The 18,872-nt window shown below is 35.1% G+C and overlaps 1 protein-coding gene across 1 annotated transcript; it reads left to right on the top strand.

Moving 5' to 3' along the window:
- Positions 1–477: 477 nt before the first annotated feature.
- LOC131054686 (eukaryotic translation initiation factor 5A-2) lies at positions 478–17,180 on the top strand. Its single transcript, XM_057989248.2, has 5 exons — positions 478–822; positions 16,082–16,204; positions 16,332–16,388; positions 16,517–16,591; positions 16,695–17,180. Exons 1-5 carry the CDS (start codon positions 700–702, stop codon positions 16,794–16,796), a joined length of 480 nt encoding a protein of 159 aa, XP_057845231.2. The 5' UTR covers positions 478–699; the 3' UTR covers positions 16,797–17,180.
- Positions 17,181–18,872: the final 1,692 nt, after the last annotated feature.

The following is an 18,872-nucleotide window of genomic DNA, read 5'->3' as shown; positions in this document are numbered from 1 at the left end:
CTGCCTTGAGGAAGTCCTCAAACCAAGTCGGTTTTGGAGGGTTTTTCACATGAAATAAACGATTTTGCATTATATTATATTCATAATATATATTATTATATTATAATATATTATAAAAATCTACTAAAAATCTAATATTATGTTAATACTATTTATTATATTACGCTAGTGATGAGGATGATTAGAAATCTATTTTTTATTATATTTTCATCAATGGTGGTGGTCTAGTCGCATGTGTAAGAAACAAAATCTTGTTTTCAAGTGTTCCATAAAGGTAAATTATTGAGATTTAGCTTAATTGGCAAAACAATTATAATGGTCATAATTCACCTACTTAAAAAGAAAATAGAAATATACATTGTTATAAATTATTTTCCATAATAAATTCCATGATTTGTTCATTTACCCAAACTAATTTACCTATCTATCAAAGGAATTGCAATGCGAAAAATGTTCTTCATGATAAGAGATAAGAAGATGTAAATAAGATTGCTTTAGACCGAAAGTAAAAGATATTCTCATGCCATGGAATTGGGAATATAAGGGGCCGACATTATTCCATTTTAATGGCCTTCGGGGTGGCCCGTGGATACTGGACTTTCCTTCATCTTTTCTCCTTATAAGAGTTTTTTAAAGGTCTCTGAGTAAGCTTCACACAGATAGACATAAAATTAGACAGTTAAGTGAAGATAAGGAACAATGTCGGATGAGGAGCACCATTTTGATCACAAGGCAGATGCAGGGGCATCCAAGACATTCCCTCAGCAAGCTGGGACTATTCGCAAGAATGGTTACGTTGTCATCAAGGGAAGGCCCTGTAAGGTATTCAATTATGGCTGATCTGGGTATTTCATTTTTATAACATATGCGTCCCCTATTAAATGTATGGATTTGTATATGGGTATCTGTGTTCATTTATATCTATTGCGTCTGTATATGGGTGTCTGTTTGCTCTTAAATTTACTGGACTATATATGGGTTTTCGTTTGCTTTTAATTGTATTGGGTTTGTATGGTGTTCTCTGTGTGCTCTTAAATCTATTGGGTTTTGTAAACGAATCTCTGTCTCGCAATGCTTTTTCTGCATGACTTTAGATAGTTGTGATTTGTTGTGTTTCCATTTTTGCTCGGCGCTATAATCACTGGCATGTCACCATCATTGTAATTGATTCTTACAGACTCACAAAACCCTCAACGTAATTTATGGTTTGCAATTCAGGATTAATTTATCTTTGTGTGTATTTGGTTATTGATTCTTATACACCCACAAAACCCTAATTGCAATTCGCGCTTTAAAATTTAGGATTAATGTATCTTTGTGTGCATTGGTCGTCTGTTGTATTTCCAACATTTATCTCTTTGTTTTTAAAAGATCTGGTTAACCGCACTACCTTTAAGTCAATGCTGTATTTATTATTTATTTTGGTTTTAGAATACATATTTATGTATCTGAATTGTGTTTCTTATGGCGAGGTTATGGTGTTTTTTGGTAAGTTAATTCTTTTTTTATTCAATCATCTATGGACACCTTCATGGGGTTGTGTTTTCACATAGTACTTTAAATATGATTTTTTTCCTGCTGTTTCTCATTTTGAATTTGTTTGCATACACACGTTTGGAAAGAAACTATTTAGAAGATTTGTAAATCAATATTTTGGATCGCACTTTGTAATTTCAAGATGAAAAAAGTATCAGGATCTTATTTGAGTTGTTTTTAACTTTTGTTGCTATCAGCTATTTTTGGCTTGACTGATTTAATGGATTTTTCAATAAGTAATTTCATCCAGATTTGTATATTGGTATCTGTGTTCATTTAAATCTATTGCCTCTGTATTTGGGTCTCTGTAATGGGATTGTATATTGTTTTTTGTGTGCTTTTAATTGTATTGGGTTTGTATTGGGGTCTCTGTGTGCTCTTAAATCTATTGGGTTTTGTAAACGAATCTCTGTCTCGGAATGCTTTTTCTGCATGACTTTAGATAGTTGTGATTTGTTGTGTTTTTTTTGCTCGGTGCTATATTAACTGGCATGTCACCATCATTGTAATTGATTCTTACAGACTCACAAAACCCTCAACGTAATTTATGGTTTGCAATTCAGGATTAATTTATTTTTGTGTGTATTTGGTAACTGATTCTTATACACCCACGAAACCCTAATTGTAATTCATGCTTCAAAATTCAGGATTAATGTATCTTTTTGTGCATTTGGGTCATCTGTTGTACTTGTATTCCCAACGTTTATCTCTTTGTTTTATAAAGATCTGTTTAACCACTCTACCTTTGAGTCAATGCTGTATTCATTATTTATTTTGGTTTTATGATACATATTTTTGTATCTGAATTGTGTTTCTTATGGCGAGGTTATGATGTTTTTTATTAAGTTTATTCTTTTTTTATTCTCATCTATGGACACTCTCATGGGGTTGTGTTTTTACATAGTACTTTAAATATGTTGTTTTTCCTTCTGTATCTCATTTTGAATTTTTATGCATACGCACATTTGGAAACAAACTATTTAGAAGATTTTTAAATCAATATTTTGGATTGCACTTTGTAATTTCAAGATGAAAAAAGTATAAGGATCTTATTTGAGTTCAGCATTGTTTTTTTTGAGTTTACTTGTTTTCTTTTATTTTTGATGCTATCAGCTATTTTTGGCTTCACTGATTTAATGGATTTCTCAATAAGGAATTTCATCCAGATTTGTATATGGGTATCTGTGCTTATCTAAATCTATTGCGTCTGTATATGGGTCTCTGTTTGTTCTTAAATGTACTGGGATTGTATATGAGTTTTCGTGTGCTTTTTATTGTATTGGGTTTGTATAGGGGTCTCTATTTGAGCTTTAAATCTATTGGGTTTTGTAAATGAATCTCTGTTTTGCAATGCTTTTTCTGCATGACTTTAGATAGTTGTGATTTGTTGTGTTTTCAGTTTGCTCGGTGCTATAATCACTGGCATGTCATCATCATTGTTATTGATTCTTACACACTCACAAAACCCTCAACGTAATTTATGGTTCTCAATTCAGGATTAATTTATCTCTGTGTGTATTTGGTAATTGATTCTTATACACCCAAAAAACTGTAATTGCAATTCGTGCTTCAAAATTCAGGATTAGTGCATCTTTGTGTGCATTTGGGTCATCTGTTGCATTCCCAACATTTATCTCTTTGTTTTTTAAAGATCTGTTTAACTGCACTATGTAATGTCCCCACTTTGAAATAGAATTTAATAATAATAAAATTAAAATATTAAAAATTAAATTATAATATAAAGAATATAATTAAATATAATTAATTAAAATTTAATTAAGTTAATGAATGGTTAAAAGACATGGAAGGAAAAGTTGTGATTCCCTCAACAATAAGATATAAAAGGGAGAAGAGAACCTCATTCGGGAAGGGGATAACTTGGAAATCAGAAGTGCAGATCTGATTTAAATAAGAAGTGCAGGTCTGATTGTGAAAGGCTGTGTCCCTTTCAAAGGGCAGAAATAATGAAGAGTTGCACTCTTTCAAAGGGTGTTAATGGTGAAAGGGTGTGTCCCTTGCCAAAGGGCATACATGATGAAGAGGTATGACCTCTCCCTCACATTGAGAGATATAAAGAAAAAGGAATCAAAGCATCCAGTAACATCACCATGGATCAGATCAGATCAGATCTGTTATTAATTTACAGGCAGTAACATCCTTGTTCTTGGTGGTATGCATGGGATGTGTTTAATAAGTATGCTTAATATATGAAGCCCAATAATGTTCTTATGCGGAATTGATAGTAATGTTAATATGGACTGCAATATGTATGACAGTCATACGTAATTTCATATATATATTCATAATACAGAAGAAATATTTATACTTATAGTCTAAATCATGTTATTACTGTTTGTATTTAAGAAGATGGGAATGAGATGTTCCAAAGAGGGGCAGTCTAAATCCAAGCAATAGGTTAAGTCCCAAGATAGGGTGGGGATCAGCGACCCATAAGCCTTGAGGGTATAGACCCAAGATAGGTAAGGGCTTGGATCTGTAAACTTTGAGGGAACCTATTCTAGTTGGTCTCTAAGCGCTTTGGTAACATACGTAAACGCTTCTCCCTTAAAACTGAAGTAGTAGCAAGGTCTGATATCTATATTAAGAACTATGAATAATGAAATTAATCATCTAATGAGGAAAATATATAAGCATTTGATAATAACTAATTGAAGAATATCAATCAATTTTATTATATTGAAATAGATCAGGTAGGGGACATTACACACTACGTTTGAGTCAGTGCTGCATTCATTATTTATTTTGGTTTTATGATACAGATTTATGTATCTGAATTTTGTTTCTTATGGCGTTTTTTAGTAAGTTTATTCTTTTTTTATTCAATCATCTATGGACACCTTCATTGGGTTGTGTTTTCACATAGTACATTAAATATGTTTATTTTTTCCTGCTGTTTCTCATTTTGAATTTGTATGCTTACACATTTGGAAAAAAACTATATAGAAGATTTTTAAATCAATAGTTTGGATTGCGCTTTGTAGTTTCATGATGAAAAATGTGTCAGGATCTTATTTGAGTTCAGCATTATTTTTTGAGTTTACTTGTTTTTATCTTTGATGCTATCGGCTATTTTTGGCATTTCTCAATATGTAATTTCATCCAGATTCTCTTTGTCGTGAGGAGATCTTGTCTGCTACAGTTAAGAAACAAACATTTATCCTATAGTGGTTATAATTATAGTTAGGGTTTGATGGCTGCTTAAGAACCAATTTTCATGAAGATTGGTGCTTTTTTGTTAATTTTTCAGTAAGCAAATCCTGTACTCAGAAAACTAAATTCAAATTCTAAATATTAGGAAACATAACTTTTTTTAAAGTTGCTGATTCTGAATATAAGAATCTACAAACACATTACACTAAAAAGGGAACAGTAAACTATACAGTATAATAGTATATAACTCTCAAACCTACAGCTGTCTTCCCATTAAATCTGAAAAGAAATACACTTAACAAATCTAAAATTGAAAAAAATAAAAATCATTCACACCTGTACCTTTCGTTTATAGATGAAGGAGGATAGGAACTAAAAGTGTGCCCCATCTCGCGGGAGTCAGATGTAGGAGTTAGATACACACAAAAATCTCACAAAACTATACTTAGCTTTACATTATAAATAATAGAAATGAACACAGAATTATATTATCGAGGGATTATAATTTCAATGCATTGAAAGCTTTTTAAAGCTCTCCATGTTCCTTGAGAAACCACCTAACTCAAACCAGTCAAACCATCTCCCAAACTAACATAAAATATTATACTATCACAAACGATATAGAACATTAGGTTATAATTGTAGCCCATATTCTACTACAACAACACACACAATTACAAACATATTTGGATTAGAAACTCCTACAGAACCCTTTGATTTAAAGGGGAAACAATAAGATCTGGAGCATCCTACAGCCTTTCTACAACTCTGCAACTTCTGGTCTCCTGCAAGTGATATTGAACAAAATGTGCCATTCTGACATGATCCTGCTGAAGTATAATTGACTCAACATGCCTCTGATCATTCACAATTGCATTCAGTGTAAATAACATATGGTCTGCTCAATCACATTGACCCTGGCTTGCTGATCAACTTGTACCTGTAATCTTTGAATAAAAATTAAAATCCACCTAAAATTGCCTGACCTCTTTGCTCCCCAGTCTTTTGTGAGCAATTCCTGTCATTTTGTACTGATCCCCATGAATAACTGATTGCCAAAACCACCCTCAGTTGGAAGGGAAAAATGATAGCATTGGACTATTGTCACTCCTTGTCAAAGCTCAAAAACTTGAAAACCAAAATGGAATACAAACACTAAAAACGCAAAAAAGGACTTCAGCATACACCAAATAGGAATTGAAAATGTGCCAAGACTACTTTTCACCTTACAAACAACTTTAAAAAACACGCTCTTTGAGAGGTTTGAAATTCATAGAAGCAATAGTCTAGAAAAAATCGCGATTATACCCAATTAATCTTGAGTCCTGGAGTGAGCCGATTTATTCCCTGAAAAAATCCCATTTCACGAAAAAATTGTTGACTAATCATTGACCCAAATTTCAATGATTTTTTGCATTTAAATCACATTAAAATAATGTTTTGTTTTTTTGATTGGTAATGGGCCGAAGCCGATAAGGTGTACATACCCTACCCCCTTGTGGAATTTGAACTTGTGACCTCTCTTTCAAGAGCACAAGTTCTCCACTACTAGGCCAACTCAGGCTGTACTACATGTTAAAATCATGTTAAAACCCCCCCAAAAATGGCAAAAAAAATGTGAAAAAAATCTTTGTAAAAACTTGGAAAACCCTAGAAAAACTTGTGAAATTACTGAATTGCTTAGAAATAGGGTTTATCCGAGATGAAATCAGAGTCAATGTGGAATCAATGTTGAAAAAGTTTGTTATTTTGTCCATTTTCTAGGGGTTTATCATTTCCGACACTTCACTTGTTCAAATCCACGAGTTCAACGACCCAAGAAAGGCAAAAAAGCCTTTGAGCTCAATGGCCCAACACGGGTTTGAACCTTGGTGGCTGCCTTATCAATGGAGTGTTTCTACCACAACACTAAACGTTTGAAGACATATAATATATATAGATATAGATATATGACATTTAATTTATAATTGATATAGTTAATTTTTGCTCAATCAAAGACATACAATTCATTATGTGAGCAATATTTTCAAAGTGCTTCATGAAATAAATCTGAATGACAACAAACAAGCTTACATAGTTGTAATAAAAGAACCTCCAACACAATCATTAAAATTTGTACCTAAAATAGTAGTTGCGAGCTAGGTATTTGCCAAAACCAGTGGCTTGCTAATCTTTGACTTAAGCTAAACAAATGCCTTTTGTTGAATTCTACCCCATATAAAAAACTTACCAATTGCCATCAGGGAATATAAAGCATTGCAACTGTGGAATATGATTCGATAAGCTTTCTCAAATATTGAAGTAGAGTTCCCAAACTCGCCGCGAGTTTGCCGAGTTGGCGAGTCGAGCCAAGCTCGGCGAGTTTTGACAACTCGTGACTCGGACTTGTGCCACAGCATGTCAGACATGGCAGACAGAGAGATTGAGGCTGTGGCTATGGTAGAGGAGGAGGATAGAGCATGATCCAACACAGGCACAACATGGCAGACAGAGAGATTGAGGCTGTGGCTATGGTAGAGGAGGAGGATAGAGCATGATCCAACACAGGCACAACATCGATCCAACAAAGGCACAACTGATGTTGATCATTGTGGCACCTCACAGGTGAAGACTATGGCTACTCAGTCCAGGACCTACCTTAGACGACGCCTTTGTAGGAGGTAGACAGACTACTCTGAGGCTAAGGATGAGCTAGAGCTTCTATTTGTTGATGTTATAATGTCTTTAAGCTTTATTCAATAATGGGTGCATGAAACAAGTTTTAAATCGTTAAAAATCTCTAAATTTCAAGGTTTTTTTTTAATTTTGCCGAGTCATAACCGAGTCACGAGTCGAGTCGAGTCGGCCTTGTTGGTGTTGGAAATAAGCCACACCCGGACCAACAATGGATTGGTCCAAGAGGGGCCAATAGCTCAGTGGTAGAGCACTCCAGCAACGTTATGGAAGATCCTAGGTTCAAGTCCTAGTTGGTCCATGTCTCAACATGGTATCAGAGCTAGGTCCAGGCTAGGAGCCCCAAGCACACGAGAGGTGTGGCCTAAGGGGGGGGGTGTTGGTGTTGGAAATAAGTCACACCCGGACCGACGATGGACTGGTCCAAGAGGGGCCAGTAGCTCAATGGTAGAGAACTCCAGCAGCGTTATGGAAGATCCTAGGTTCGAGTCCTAGTTGGTCCATGTCTCAACAGGCCTTGTCGAGTCCGCGCTGAGTCCAAGTCTGGGAACTTTGTATTGAACTACCCCTAGAAAACTCCTTGCTTCAATCACAATGAAAGTCTTGGATCACTTCAAAATGGCTTCCACTTTTACTAAATTCCCAACAATAGCTGGATCTTTGTTTGAAATATTTTTATCTCAGCTACTTCATAGACTTAGCTAATCTTTGATCTCAGACTTAGACAACTATTTGGTGTATTTGGTGACTGCCCTTTTAAAAAGTTTAATGAATATTTGCCTATGTAATCAGCAATATGAATATAAACAACAAAAATCTAGTTTCTACAATAATGGGTTAAACTCTATTTTATTTACTCTATATATTTCTATGCTATGGAAATGCCCTTAAGTTTTAAAAAAAGTAGTTTGTGTCTATTTTTCTACAATTTTTTACAATTTTTTAAAATCCAATTTTTACCCACTTTTTAAAAAAATCTTGTACTTTTGGTTTGCTATTTTTTCCCCAAATCATTTTCGTTGCTATGATATAAAGCATTGCAATTGTGGAATATGATCTGATAAGCTTTCTAAAATATTGAATTTGCCCTACAAAACTCCTTGCCTTAATCACAATGAAATTGTTAGATCACTTCAAAATGGCTTCCACTTTTACTATTTGTCTATTAACTTTTGATCTTAGTTACTTTATAGTCTTAGGTAATATTTGATTTCAGACTTAGATAACTATTTGGTGTATTTGGTGACTGCCTGTAAAATCCCTTGCCAAATCTGATTGAAAATTTCTGATTTAAATGCTCAAGGAATATTGTCAAACACTTGTCATGAAACTTCTGTACTTGCTGATTGTGGTTTCTTTTTGATATTCTGATTTAAGAGATGATAATATGCATTCATTGAACTCAAAAGGACATATATCAAAGTCTGAAGTTAAATGAGAATGCAATGTAACACCTACCACTAACCTTTCAATGACAATGTTAGACATTTCTACAAACATTTGGCATGCATTCTCAGAGACCAAAATGCACTTACAGCAGATTGTCATTAACACAAACACTTGTCATACATACATGTAATTCCCACGTGCCAATGAGTGGTACTAATAGCAATTAATGTAGCCTCCAACAATCTGAAATCGCTCTTCAAACCTCTTTGAATTTATGTAAATTAACTCTTCTAAAATGCATTAGTACTGTAGCGTTTACTATTCACGGGTACTGTAGCGGGTTACTATTCACGGGCACTGCAGCACACTATTCACGGGCATTGTAGCAGCAAATAAATCTTCGAATATAATCTCTTTCAATCTGCAAACAAACTCTGAAATAAACCCACCAATCAGCTCAATATTGACTCCTGAATGAAGCCAACTCTCACAAGCATAATCAGATGATATCGCACGCCCTCTATATGCTGTTACAATGAAGAAGCCACACTCTCCAATGCCGACAAGCCTTGAATCTTGCAGAAACCCTTGGTATTCTACACTTCAATGCTTTAGAGAAACTTAAATCAAAACCTCCAATCACATAATGAAATTCGATTCCTTTTGCACACTTATATTTCCTCAAGAAGTTCGAACTTCTTCAAAAAGCTTTTAATTAACATTAAAATGTTATAATATTTCATTGGCATCAATAATGTAATTAAACCTTGGGTTATGTGCTCATAAATTATTAATAAACTTGGCCCCCCTTCTCATGATAAATAGACCCTCATTTAAGTGCTTTATAATATAAAGTCATTTTATAACTTAATAATATAATCTCCAAATAATTAATGTTTAATTGAGCCAATTAAATATTAATATCTCCATGAATACTCTGTATTTTCGAACGCCGTCTGAATTGGGAGCGAACATGAGGAGACTGCATATGACCATACCCCCTTTACTAAAAATAGTAGGGGTCCATCTCTAACATCCCAAGACTTACTAAAAATAGTAAGTAGAGCAAATGATGTCCGAATGATGCCAAATGAAGACCAAACCGAAGCACTCTGAACACTGGGGATGATACCAATCCTCAAAAGACGCTCTAACCAATCCCATTAGCCTACGAGGGTCAGGGTAATAGGCTAATCCTCACTAAAGAATTGATGTCAACAAAAAGAGGACATCACACTGCCCCGTTGAAGTTTATAGCTTCGAGAGAGCTCATCTTCATGCATTGATGGTTTCTCATTCGAACAGCAATATCATCTTCGATTTTGCATTCGTCAGTTGCACGCTTCTCTGTCATCGTTCTTTGTGGTTTATTTCCTCCAGCGGTTGTATGTTGAAAGGTTATCTGTCTATAAGATAACTGCTCCGCTTATGTGTGTGTAACTTATGTCTTCGTGAGAATCTTGCATGAGCTGGCTGCCGTGTCTCCTAACTGGATTGCTGTCGGTGTTATAACTGTCATCTTTCCTTCCGTGCTTGTCTTTTCATCTTCCCACACTGTGAGTTATGTTGGGTGAAATGTTGATTCTTTTGAGCGGATGTCTCTTCATCTTTCCACTACGAAGAGTCATTTCAATTCGTTTTCTCTTCTCTTAAATATATTTTGTTTTGCCTCAGAGTTGTGTGGTTGATTCTTTTCCAGGTGTGCACTCAGATTTTATTCATTGCTGCTGTGTTTCTTATGCTTCGGGGGTTGCAACAGAATTAAGCAGGACACTTCTTTCTTTCGAGGTCTAATTGTGATCAAGTCTAAATCATGATATCTTCAGCAGCTTCAGTTTTCTCAGTCTGATTATTGTGCATATGATTGATGTGCAATCATTGTATTTTTTAGAAGTCATTTATCAGAAGTTTTGGCTTTTGCTGTTCTAGTTCAAGTGATGTCAATCACTGTTTATTAAGTGTAAGAGCTGCATATCAGATTTTCTCATTCAATAAAGTTTATTCTTTGGTGTGGCTGGTTTTTTGGCCCTCAGGTGGAGGGTTTTCCCAGGATAACTTTTGTGTTCTTGTGTATTCTTGTTGTTTTCAATTTTCTGAGTTTGTTATTTCTGGTTCTAAATTTAGCATGCCCTCTTAAAAAGTTAACTGAATATTTGCCTTTGTAATCAGCAATATGAATATAAACAACAAAAAATTATTTTCTACAATTCATGGGTTAAACTCTATTTTATTTGCTCTTTATATCTCTATGCTATGGAAATGCCCTTAAGTTTAAAAAAAAAATAGTTTTCGTCTCGTTTTCTACAATTTTTTATGTTTTTTAAAATCCAATCTTTTCTTGATTTTTTGCCGATTTTTTCCCAATTTTTTCAAAAAAATCTTTTTCTTATCGTTGCCGATTTTTTCCCCAAATGATTTTTGCTACTATGGACATTGAATTAATGACTCACTTTAAAACAAATTCTAATACATAAGTTATAAACCACTACGACCAACCTGTTTCCATAAATTTTTTTTTTGATCGGTCTGTCTCCATAAATTTTGAATCAAGACTACAAACCTATTTTGAGAGACCACAAAATATATTTGACACTTCTGGGCAGTAGGTATTTAATAACATTTGAAGTGGGCTCCTTATTGCCAAATGTTTCCAGACCATTGTAAACCAATAAATAAAAATTCACTTCACAAGTACAAAAATTGTGGCTACAAATTCTATCAGTGGCCTGGTTTTCTCCGTGCCTCTTTGTGCGCTGTACAAAGCTTAACTCATATAGAAAGCATAGAACAATGAATCAACATAAGCAGAAAGAGTTCCAAAATGCCTTTACAATCGCTTTACTTGAGAAAGTAACATAAGTGCTATTTGTGTGGATTGGACCATGTCTGAAGAAAATATTGTTGCAGATGTAACATACACAGTCTTCAGCAACTATAGCAACCTCTTAAATAAGGACGATTATATGTTTGTGGCTCTGAGCCAGCAAGGTGCATGATGTGAAGTATGAACTTGTGTCTTGATAATCTGGATCTCAAACAATGATTTTCACCACTCATAAAGTGGCAAGAATGATATAAAAATTTGCTTGGAGCAAAATGGAATAATCTGCCTGTTTATTAAGTGTCTGCCTGCTCCCACATATTCTCATGGTCCAGCCATTGTTCAGGCTCTGATACCACCTGTAGGAATCAGATGCACACTAAAATGGCTCAAAACTATCCTTTACATTATGAATGGCAGAATTAAACATACAAAATTATATTAACTGGGGATTATAATTACTTACATTGAAGGCTTGTTAAAGCTCTTCACATTTGTGTAAGAAACCACCTATCTAAAACTACTCGAACCACCATCCAAGCTAACATACGAACATGACCTCCTAAACTGGCATATTCATATCAACAAAATATTTTACTATCACAAACATTATAGAACAATAGATTATCTTTGCAACCTACATTTCAATACAGAAAAGAGAACTGCAGCTACAGATGGTGCCTACCTGAATCTGGAAAAGCAAACTCATAAATCTGAAATGACAGAAAGCAAAAGATAAAGTTTAAACTTAGATTTCTAAATCTGGAACAGCACTTAACTCGCTGCTAAAATAGAGCCTACTTATGCAAGGTGCCAAGTCGAAGAACAAAAATGGTGCCTTCGTAACTTGGAATGGCACTTCTAAATAAGGGTTCAAGTGCCTCTATCACAAGGATGCCTACTAAAGGCTGCCGCGCCGTAACGCACAGATTTCTCTGCTGTATAGGAACTGAGTTGAACTTTGGGATCACTGCAGCACCATGCTGATGCTGCCCTTGACTGTGCCTTCAACAGCCCATGTGCACAAGGACTAAGGCTGCTGCTGGATACACTTCTCAGGTAGTTCTCATGGGTGGGGGCTTCCTAAAATATCTCAGTGGGTGCTGCTGATAATTTTTAGGAGCTTTCATGATCAGGCGGTATCATGGATTTTGTAATAATGGGCATGCTTTAAAATGTTAAGCTCCAAAATTTCTGTAATCTGGTGGTCTCATGATTATTTTTTAGCAACAAGAAATGATTAATTCTACAATTAAATCTACAACTATATAGCTAATTCCAAAAAATGACTGGCAGGAATTTACAAAATTCTAGACGAATGACATCTGGCAGCAAAATTTTAGGAAGTTAGTGGGGAAAATTTTCAGCTCTGCCCCAAATACACACCCTTAAAATCTAAAAAGTAAGGGTTGCTATTCTCTTGCACAAGATTCTAATTTATCTTGTAGCATAATTTTTTTCATCCCATGGTACCCCCTACTCCATAAAAATAATTGTTGCAATGGCTACATGCAACACCTTCCTCAGCTGATGCGAAACTGCATTGTAGGGATCTGCTGCTGAAAGAAGAACACTCTTTATGGGATGCCATTTTTCAAGATTAGGGTGAATTTGGATATGATTTTCAAAGTAAACTTCAATTTTGAATTTGACACGAATCTGTGTGTTTTTAGCTGAAAAGCTTGGATTAATTTGGCAGATTTATTTGCTTGTTTTATTAGTTAGAAGAATATGCATCATTCAATAAGGTTTCATTATGGTAACAATTAAGTTGGATTTTGAATGAATATATTATCGGGTGGCTGTTTTCTTATGAATAGGTGCTGTTTTGAGTGTAACGTTGATCTAGAGGTTCCATCGTTGTAATCTGTGAATTTGTGTTAAAATTCTTTCGTTGTTAGCGTTGCCAATGTCTAATATTTGATTGCAGTTTCTGAAGTTTATAAGTATTGGGCTTTAATCATTTCTCATTCTAATTTCCCAATGATTTCAAGCTTACAGATGCTATGAGCACCAATAGGCAATATGTTATGTACTCGTTTATTTACAGAGCCATCAAGTATCATTGATCCAAACTGGGATATTCTATGATAAGGTGCTTTCATCAACCACTTTTGTGTTTTGTCTGATAGATGGCTAAGGTCTTAAAACCCATGTATCCTTGCTTTGAACAAATGTCTAACTGTATACCTTGATAAAGTTATTCCTTGCTGTCTTAATTTGTAACAAATATAATGAAATATTTAATGGATTTTGTTAGAATTCTTTAGCATTCTGATTTTGTTTTGAGTCTTTGACCTTTTAACTTTCATGGTTACAGCCTTTTATCATTAATAATTCCCAATTGTTCACCCAAGATTGATTGCTTATGGGTATTCTCAGTTTATCAGGGGCTCTTAAGTAATAAATATCATGAATGGATGATTATCAGTCACAGCAATGTGAAACTGTGAATTCTTATTTTTATTAAGAGAAAAATAGTCCCATCACTTCATAGACTCACTGTTGCAAAGTGTGCATCCTTGGTCTCCTTGTGCTGTGCAGTGCAGCGCTCGGGTTTGTGACATGGCTTAACTACCTCTTGTGTATTATATAAGTCTAGTGGTCGTATCGGGCATTAACAGATCGATCTTTTGGTGCAACGACAACCACACTTGTAACAAGTGGTATCAGAGCTTGGTTACAGGTTCAAAGCCCTCGCTTGCACTGGGGGGATTGTTGCAAGGTGTGTGCCCTTGGTCTCCTTGTGCTGAGCAGCGCAACGCTTGGGTTTGTGACATGGCTTAACCGCCTCCTGTGGATTCTATAAGTCTAGTGGTTGTATCGGGCATTAATAGGTCGATCTTTTGGTGCAACGACAACATCCTTAAACACATTAGCTAGCATGTATCATATACTACATTGGATATTTATAATTATTAGTAAAGGTTTAGTCGTCTTGAAAGGGTAGCCTCATTTGTCAAATGGGATGAGTTTAAGTGACAATTGTTAGGGCTTTCATGATGGAGACTTGTGTTTAGGTTTGCCGGAGACATGTTACATTCTTAAACTGTACATATACTAAATGTTGAATTGCGAAGTTAGTGCAAGTTCTAGTTAAATTTGATTGTAGAGATACCATTTAGTTATGACATTTAAGACCTTTTTTTAAAATCTACAAATGTTAAGTCTTCAATCAGATGATTAGTGCACGTTCTAGGTGTATTTGACTGAAGAGATACTCCTCAGTCATGACATTTAAGCCAAAGGTCACCTTGCAAGGCGATTTTAAACCTGCCAAAGAAAAGGTAGCTGGACCCACACACCTTTATTGGTAGCGGTTATCTGTTTCAGCTATATTTAGATCATTGATGGAATACTTGTAGAGTACTCAGCGAGTTTTGTAAAACTTGTGATTTTTTTTGCTCGAAGAGTATTTTCACCATTTACTCACACAAAAAACTCACCGAGTTAAAAAATTCGGCTAGTCTTTGGCAAAAACTCCGAACATTAAAGTATAAGTATGTCTTATACTATAAGTTATATTTCATGTATATATTTGCATGATGGTTGAGAGTGGTTTCAGATCTCTAGGAGTTATAATGCAAATTCTAGGTTTTAGAAGATCTTTTGTAGTTTCAGACTTAGTCATATTTCAGTAATTAGTAGGCTCCTCAACATTCTCTCGCTCTCTCTATCTCACTCACTTTATCTGCCCCAAATTTTAAACCTCTCTATCTCCTTATCTCTCTTCCTCTATCCCCTCTCTCTTCCACTCTCTATTTCATTCTCTCCCTATCTCTCTTCCTCTATCCCCTCTTTCTACCACTCTCTATCCCATTCTCTCCTCTCTCTTCCGAAGATCTAGACCTATCTCTCTACCTCTCTCACTCTCTCACTTTTAGATCCCTGCGAGGGTTGCTACCCTCAATCTCATTTTGGCGAGGTGGAGAAGCCACATCGGATTCCTAGGACTAGACCCTCTTGTTCTATCTCTCCCTCGGTTTTTCACTAGAGCTGGGAAGAGGAAGATGTAGAATGTTTTGATGTATATTTACTTTTAGTTTTATAAAAATAATTTGCTATTTTATTTTGTTTTAGTCTATCAGCCATCAACATTCCACAAGAGGATGCCATTTTGTACCCAATTTGCATTTAAATCAATCAAATATATCTAGACTTAGCTTGTTTCTTTTGTGTACTCATTTATTGACTCATTGGATGCATCTCCTCATTGAATTTTGCAAAAAAATGCATTTCTAGTTAAATTTAAGCAATTTTTAAAGTTTTTTGCTGAGTTTTCGTTGAGTTTTCACCTTGTTTTTTTTTGGGCCTTGGTAAGTTTTCCAACTATGATTTAGATGACATCAAATCTGCCCTCATACTAGGATTGCTAGTTTGCACGATCTTTGTACTCTTCTATTTGTTTTTACTTTTTACCATTTAATTTTTCGTTATGAAATCTTTTATCAGTCTGTATGGAGTTAATGTTTTGGAATCTTATTTTAATAGGTGGTTGAAGTTTCAACCTCTAAAACAGGAAAGCATGGCCATGCCAAGTGTCACTTTGTAGCAATTGATATATTCAATGGCAAGAAACTTGAGGATATAGTTCCTTCCTCCCATAACTGTGATGTAAGTGCCACTACTTGTTAATAGGTTATACTAATTAAAATTTCTTGTTTCAATGATTGGTGTTTGAAATCCATTTCAGACTTTTTAAATTAACGATGAGTTTGGTTCCCTCTCTGGTGTTCTGCAGGTTCCTGAAGTGACTCGTACTGATTATCAATTAATTGATGTTTCAGAGGATGGGTTTGTAAGTATACTAATAATTTTCACTCTTTTGATGGGTTGGAATAAATGAACTGTTTTGTTCCTTTAAATCTTTACTCTGGTTTATAAAACCATTGAAATTACTGAAGTTCCCATTCATTATTTTATCAGGTGAGTCTTCTGACTGACAGTGGTGACACAAAGGATGATCTCCGCCTCCCAACTGATGAGCAACTTCTTTCCACGGTATATGGAAACATGATAAATAAATTAGCATTTTCTTGTTTGGTTTAATGTTCTCTGAATTTTAACCTTACCGTCATAAGATAATTTTTTCTATGATTTTCAGATCAAGGATGGGTTTGCTGAAGGCAAGGATCTTATTCTGACTGTTATGCATGCGATGGGAGAGGAGCAGATATGTGCAGTGAAGGATATTGGAAAAAATTAAAAGGATTTTCCCTTGGTCTATATAGTTTTAATATTATGGCTTTACCAGCATTTTATTCTTATACCATAAGGAGATGCAAGATATGACAAACTGTGCATCATTCGACCTGACATATTAAGGGAAAGAAGTAACCCTTATTCTGGAAACATGTCTAGAAAAATCAATCATGATATTTATAATTCTGCTCTTCTAAGTGTTCAAATGTCAGGTATTCTTTTAGTAAGTTGGGAATGTTTCAGGTGAACCTTAAAGCTATATTGGAGAATAAGATTGAGTGCAATGCACCTATTTTTTAAATAAAATATTTTATACTGTAACAACAGACAGGTCAGTTTTATTATTACAAACAATTCTTATGCTATAAAAGTCGCTTTGTACAGTTTTTCTTGGAGTGTTATATCAATACAAATATTAAAATATTTTATATCTAAAATAATTTTGTTTGGCATATTTTAGGTATTAGGGCAGAGGCATTGTCATCTTGGTCCTACTTTTCCAACATTAGAGCCTACTGATTTTTAGAGAGCTCTCGAACATGATTTGCATTTTGCTTATTCTCTGCTCTGCATGGGGATTCAGTAGAAGATTGGGAAATTGCCTTTTCTGGATGTTGCTGTCTCTGTTTCGAATCTAGTGTTTGTAGAATTATCCTCTGTATGGCAGCTGTTCCGTTCTGAATTGCCTTAGTGTTCCAGGTTCTAATTCAATCCTATGTGTTACAACTCATAAGCATCAAGCATAAAAAATTGCCAGTTAGATGTGTCAGTTGGGACTTGCTTTTCTAAATGGAATATTGTTTTATTACAATTGTGACAACAAAACGCTGTAAAACATAGTGTGAACACAAGTAAAGCCCACCAGGCCTACTGATGGGGTTCACCACAGGAACAAGTGGATATCACTGTTGAAGATGTTACAATAGTCTGCTTTTTCCACTCAGAAAAATTTAATTAATTGAATCAAAATGACTAAAGTAAAACAATGAATTTTAACTATACCATGAAAAGTTCTTTCCTTAATAGCTTCTTTAGGACCCAACACTTATCAAATGATACAGATGGCCTGAGCTTTGACAAGAGTATTTTATGCAATCTAGTTCCAACAAGTTTGAGGTAAGAGGCATGTCCTTCCATCTCATAATCTCTTCAAGAAATTGATCTGAATTATCCAATGTACATGGGGCGCATCCCCAATGATTTTCCGCTGTTCCTGTACCTGGTGTGTTTCTGGAATGCGGGGATGGGTGAAGGAAAAGGTTCTGGGGCCGTCTCCAATCAGAAAAATTATAAGGGACATTTCAGAAATGTGGGAATATTGGCAGGGAAGCAGGGGAAAGCTGATCATCGCAGAGATGGCCAGGGGATGTGTGGATGTCCCCTGACCATACCAGGAATGGTCAGCCATCCCCAATGGCCCAGCAAGAATGGTATATTGAATTCAGATAAAATTGATCAGATACCTTTGAAAATGCTTTTGTATGTTGTTCCATTGTTGCCGATATGGTCTTTGTAGAAGCTACATTTACTGATGCCAGATTTGCAGCTGCAGATGCAGCAATATCACCTGTAGGCTACCGGTTGATGTATGCAATTGTTGAGTCACTTTGAAGCCTCATTTTGAATCCAACTTCAGACCTGCTCTGACAATGGTATTAGTTTGCTCATTTTTAGCAAGAGAATTAGATTTATTATGTCTACCTGGAAAACTGTTATGTCATCGACATTCAATTTTTCACAGATGTGGTATGTGCATAAAGCTACACTTAATAGGTAGAATCCGTACAAATTCCCTGTCATTCTCAAAATCAAAATTTTGTTGCTCCATGTTACGTACACATGCTTTGCTCATTCTTATCCATGGAGCTGTTTGGAACAGCTCACAGGTCCAATTGAGCAGATGTATGCTCTGTTTCTTTAATGTTATTGAGACATTTTACCGGTAATTTTCATCACCCATTGTACAATCTGTTTCGTACAAATCAGATAAAGAGTGAACATTCATAATCCACTGTACTATCATTTTTTTCAGCTTTTAATTCAATACCACATGCTTGGAAGACTTAGTGCATTGGCTTCT

This window comes from Cryptomeria japonica, chromosome 2 (assembly GCF_030272615.1).
Source record: "Cryptomeria japonica chromosome 2, Sugi_1.0, whole genome shotgun sequence".
Taxonomy (NCBI): domain Eukaryota; kingdom Viridiplantae; phylum Streptophyta; class Pinopsida; order Cupressales; family Cupressaceae; genus Cryptomeria; species Cryptomeria japonica.
The sequence above is the reverse complement of the archived record's forward strand: the minus strand, read 5'-3'. Positions and strand labels throughout refer to the sequence as shown.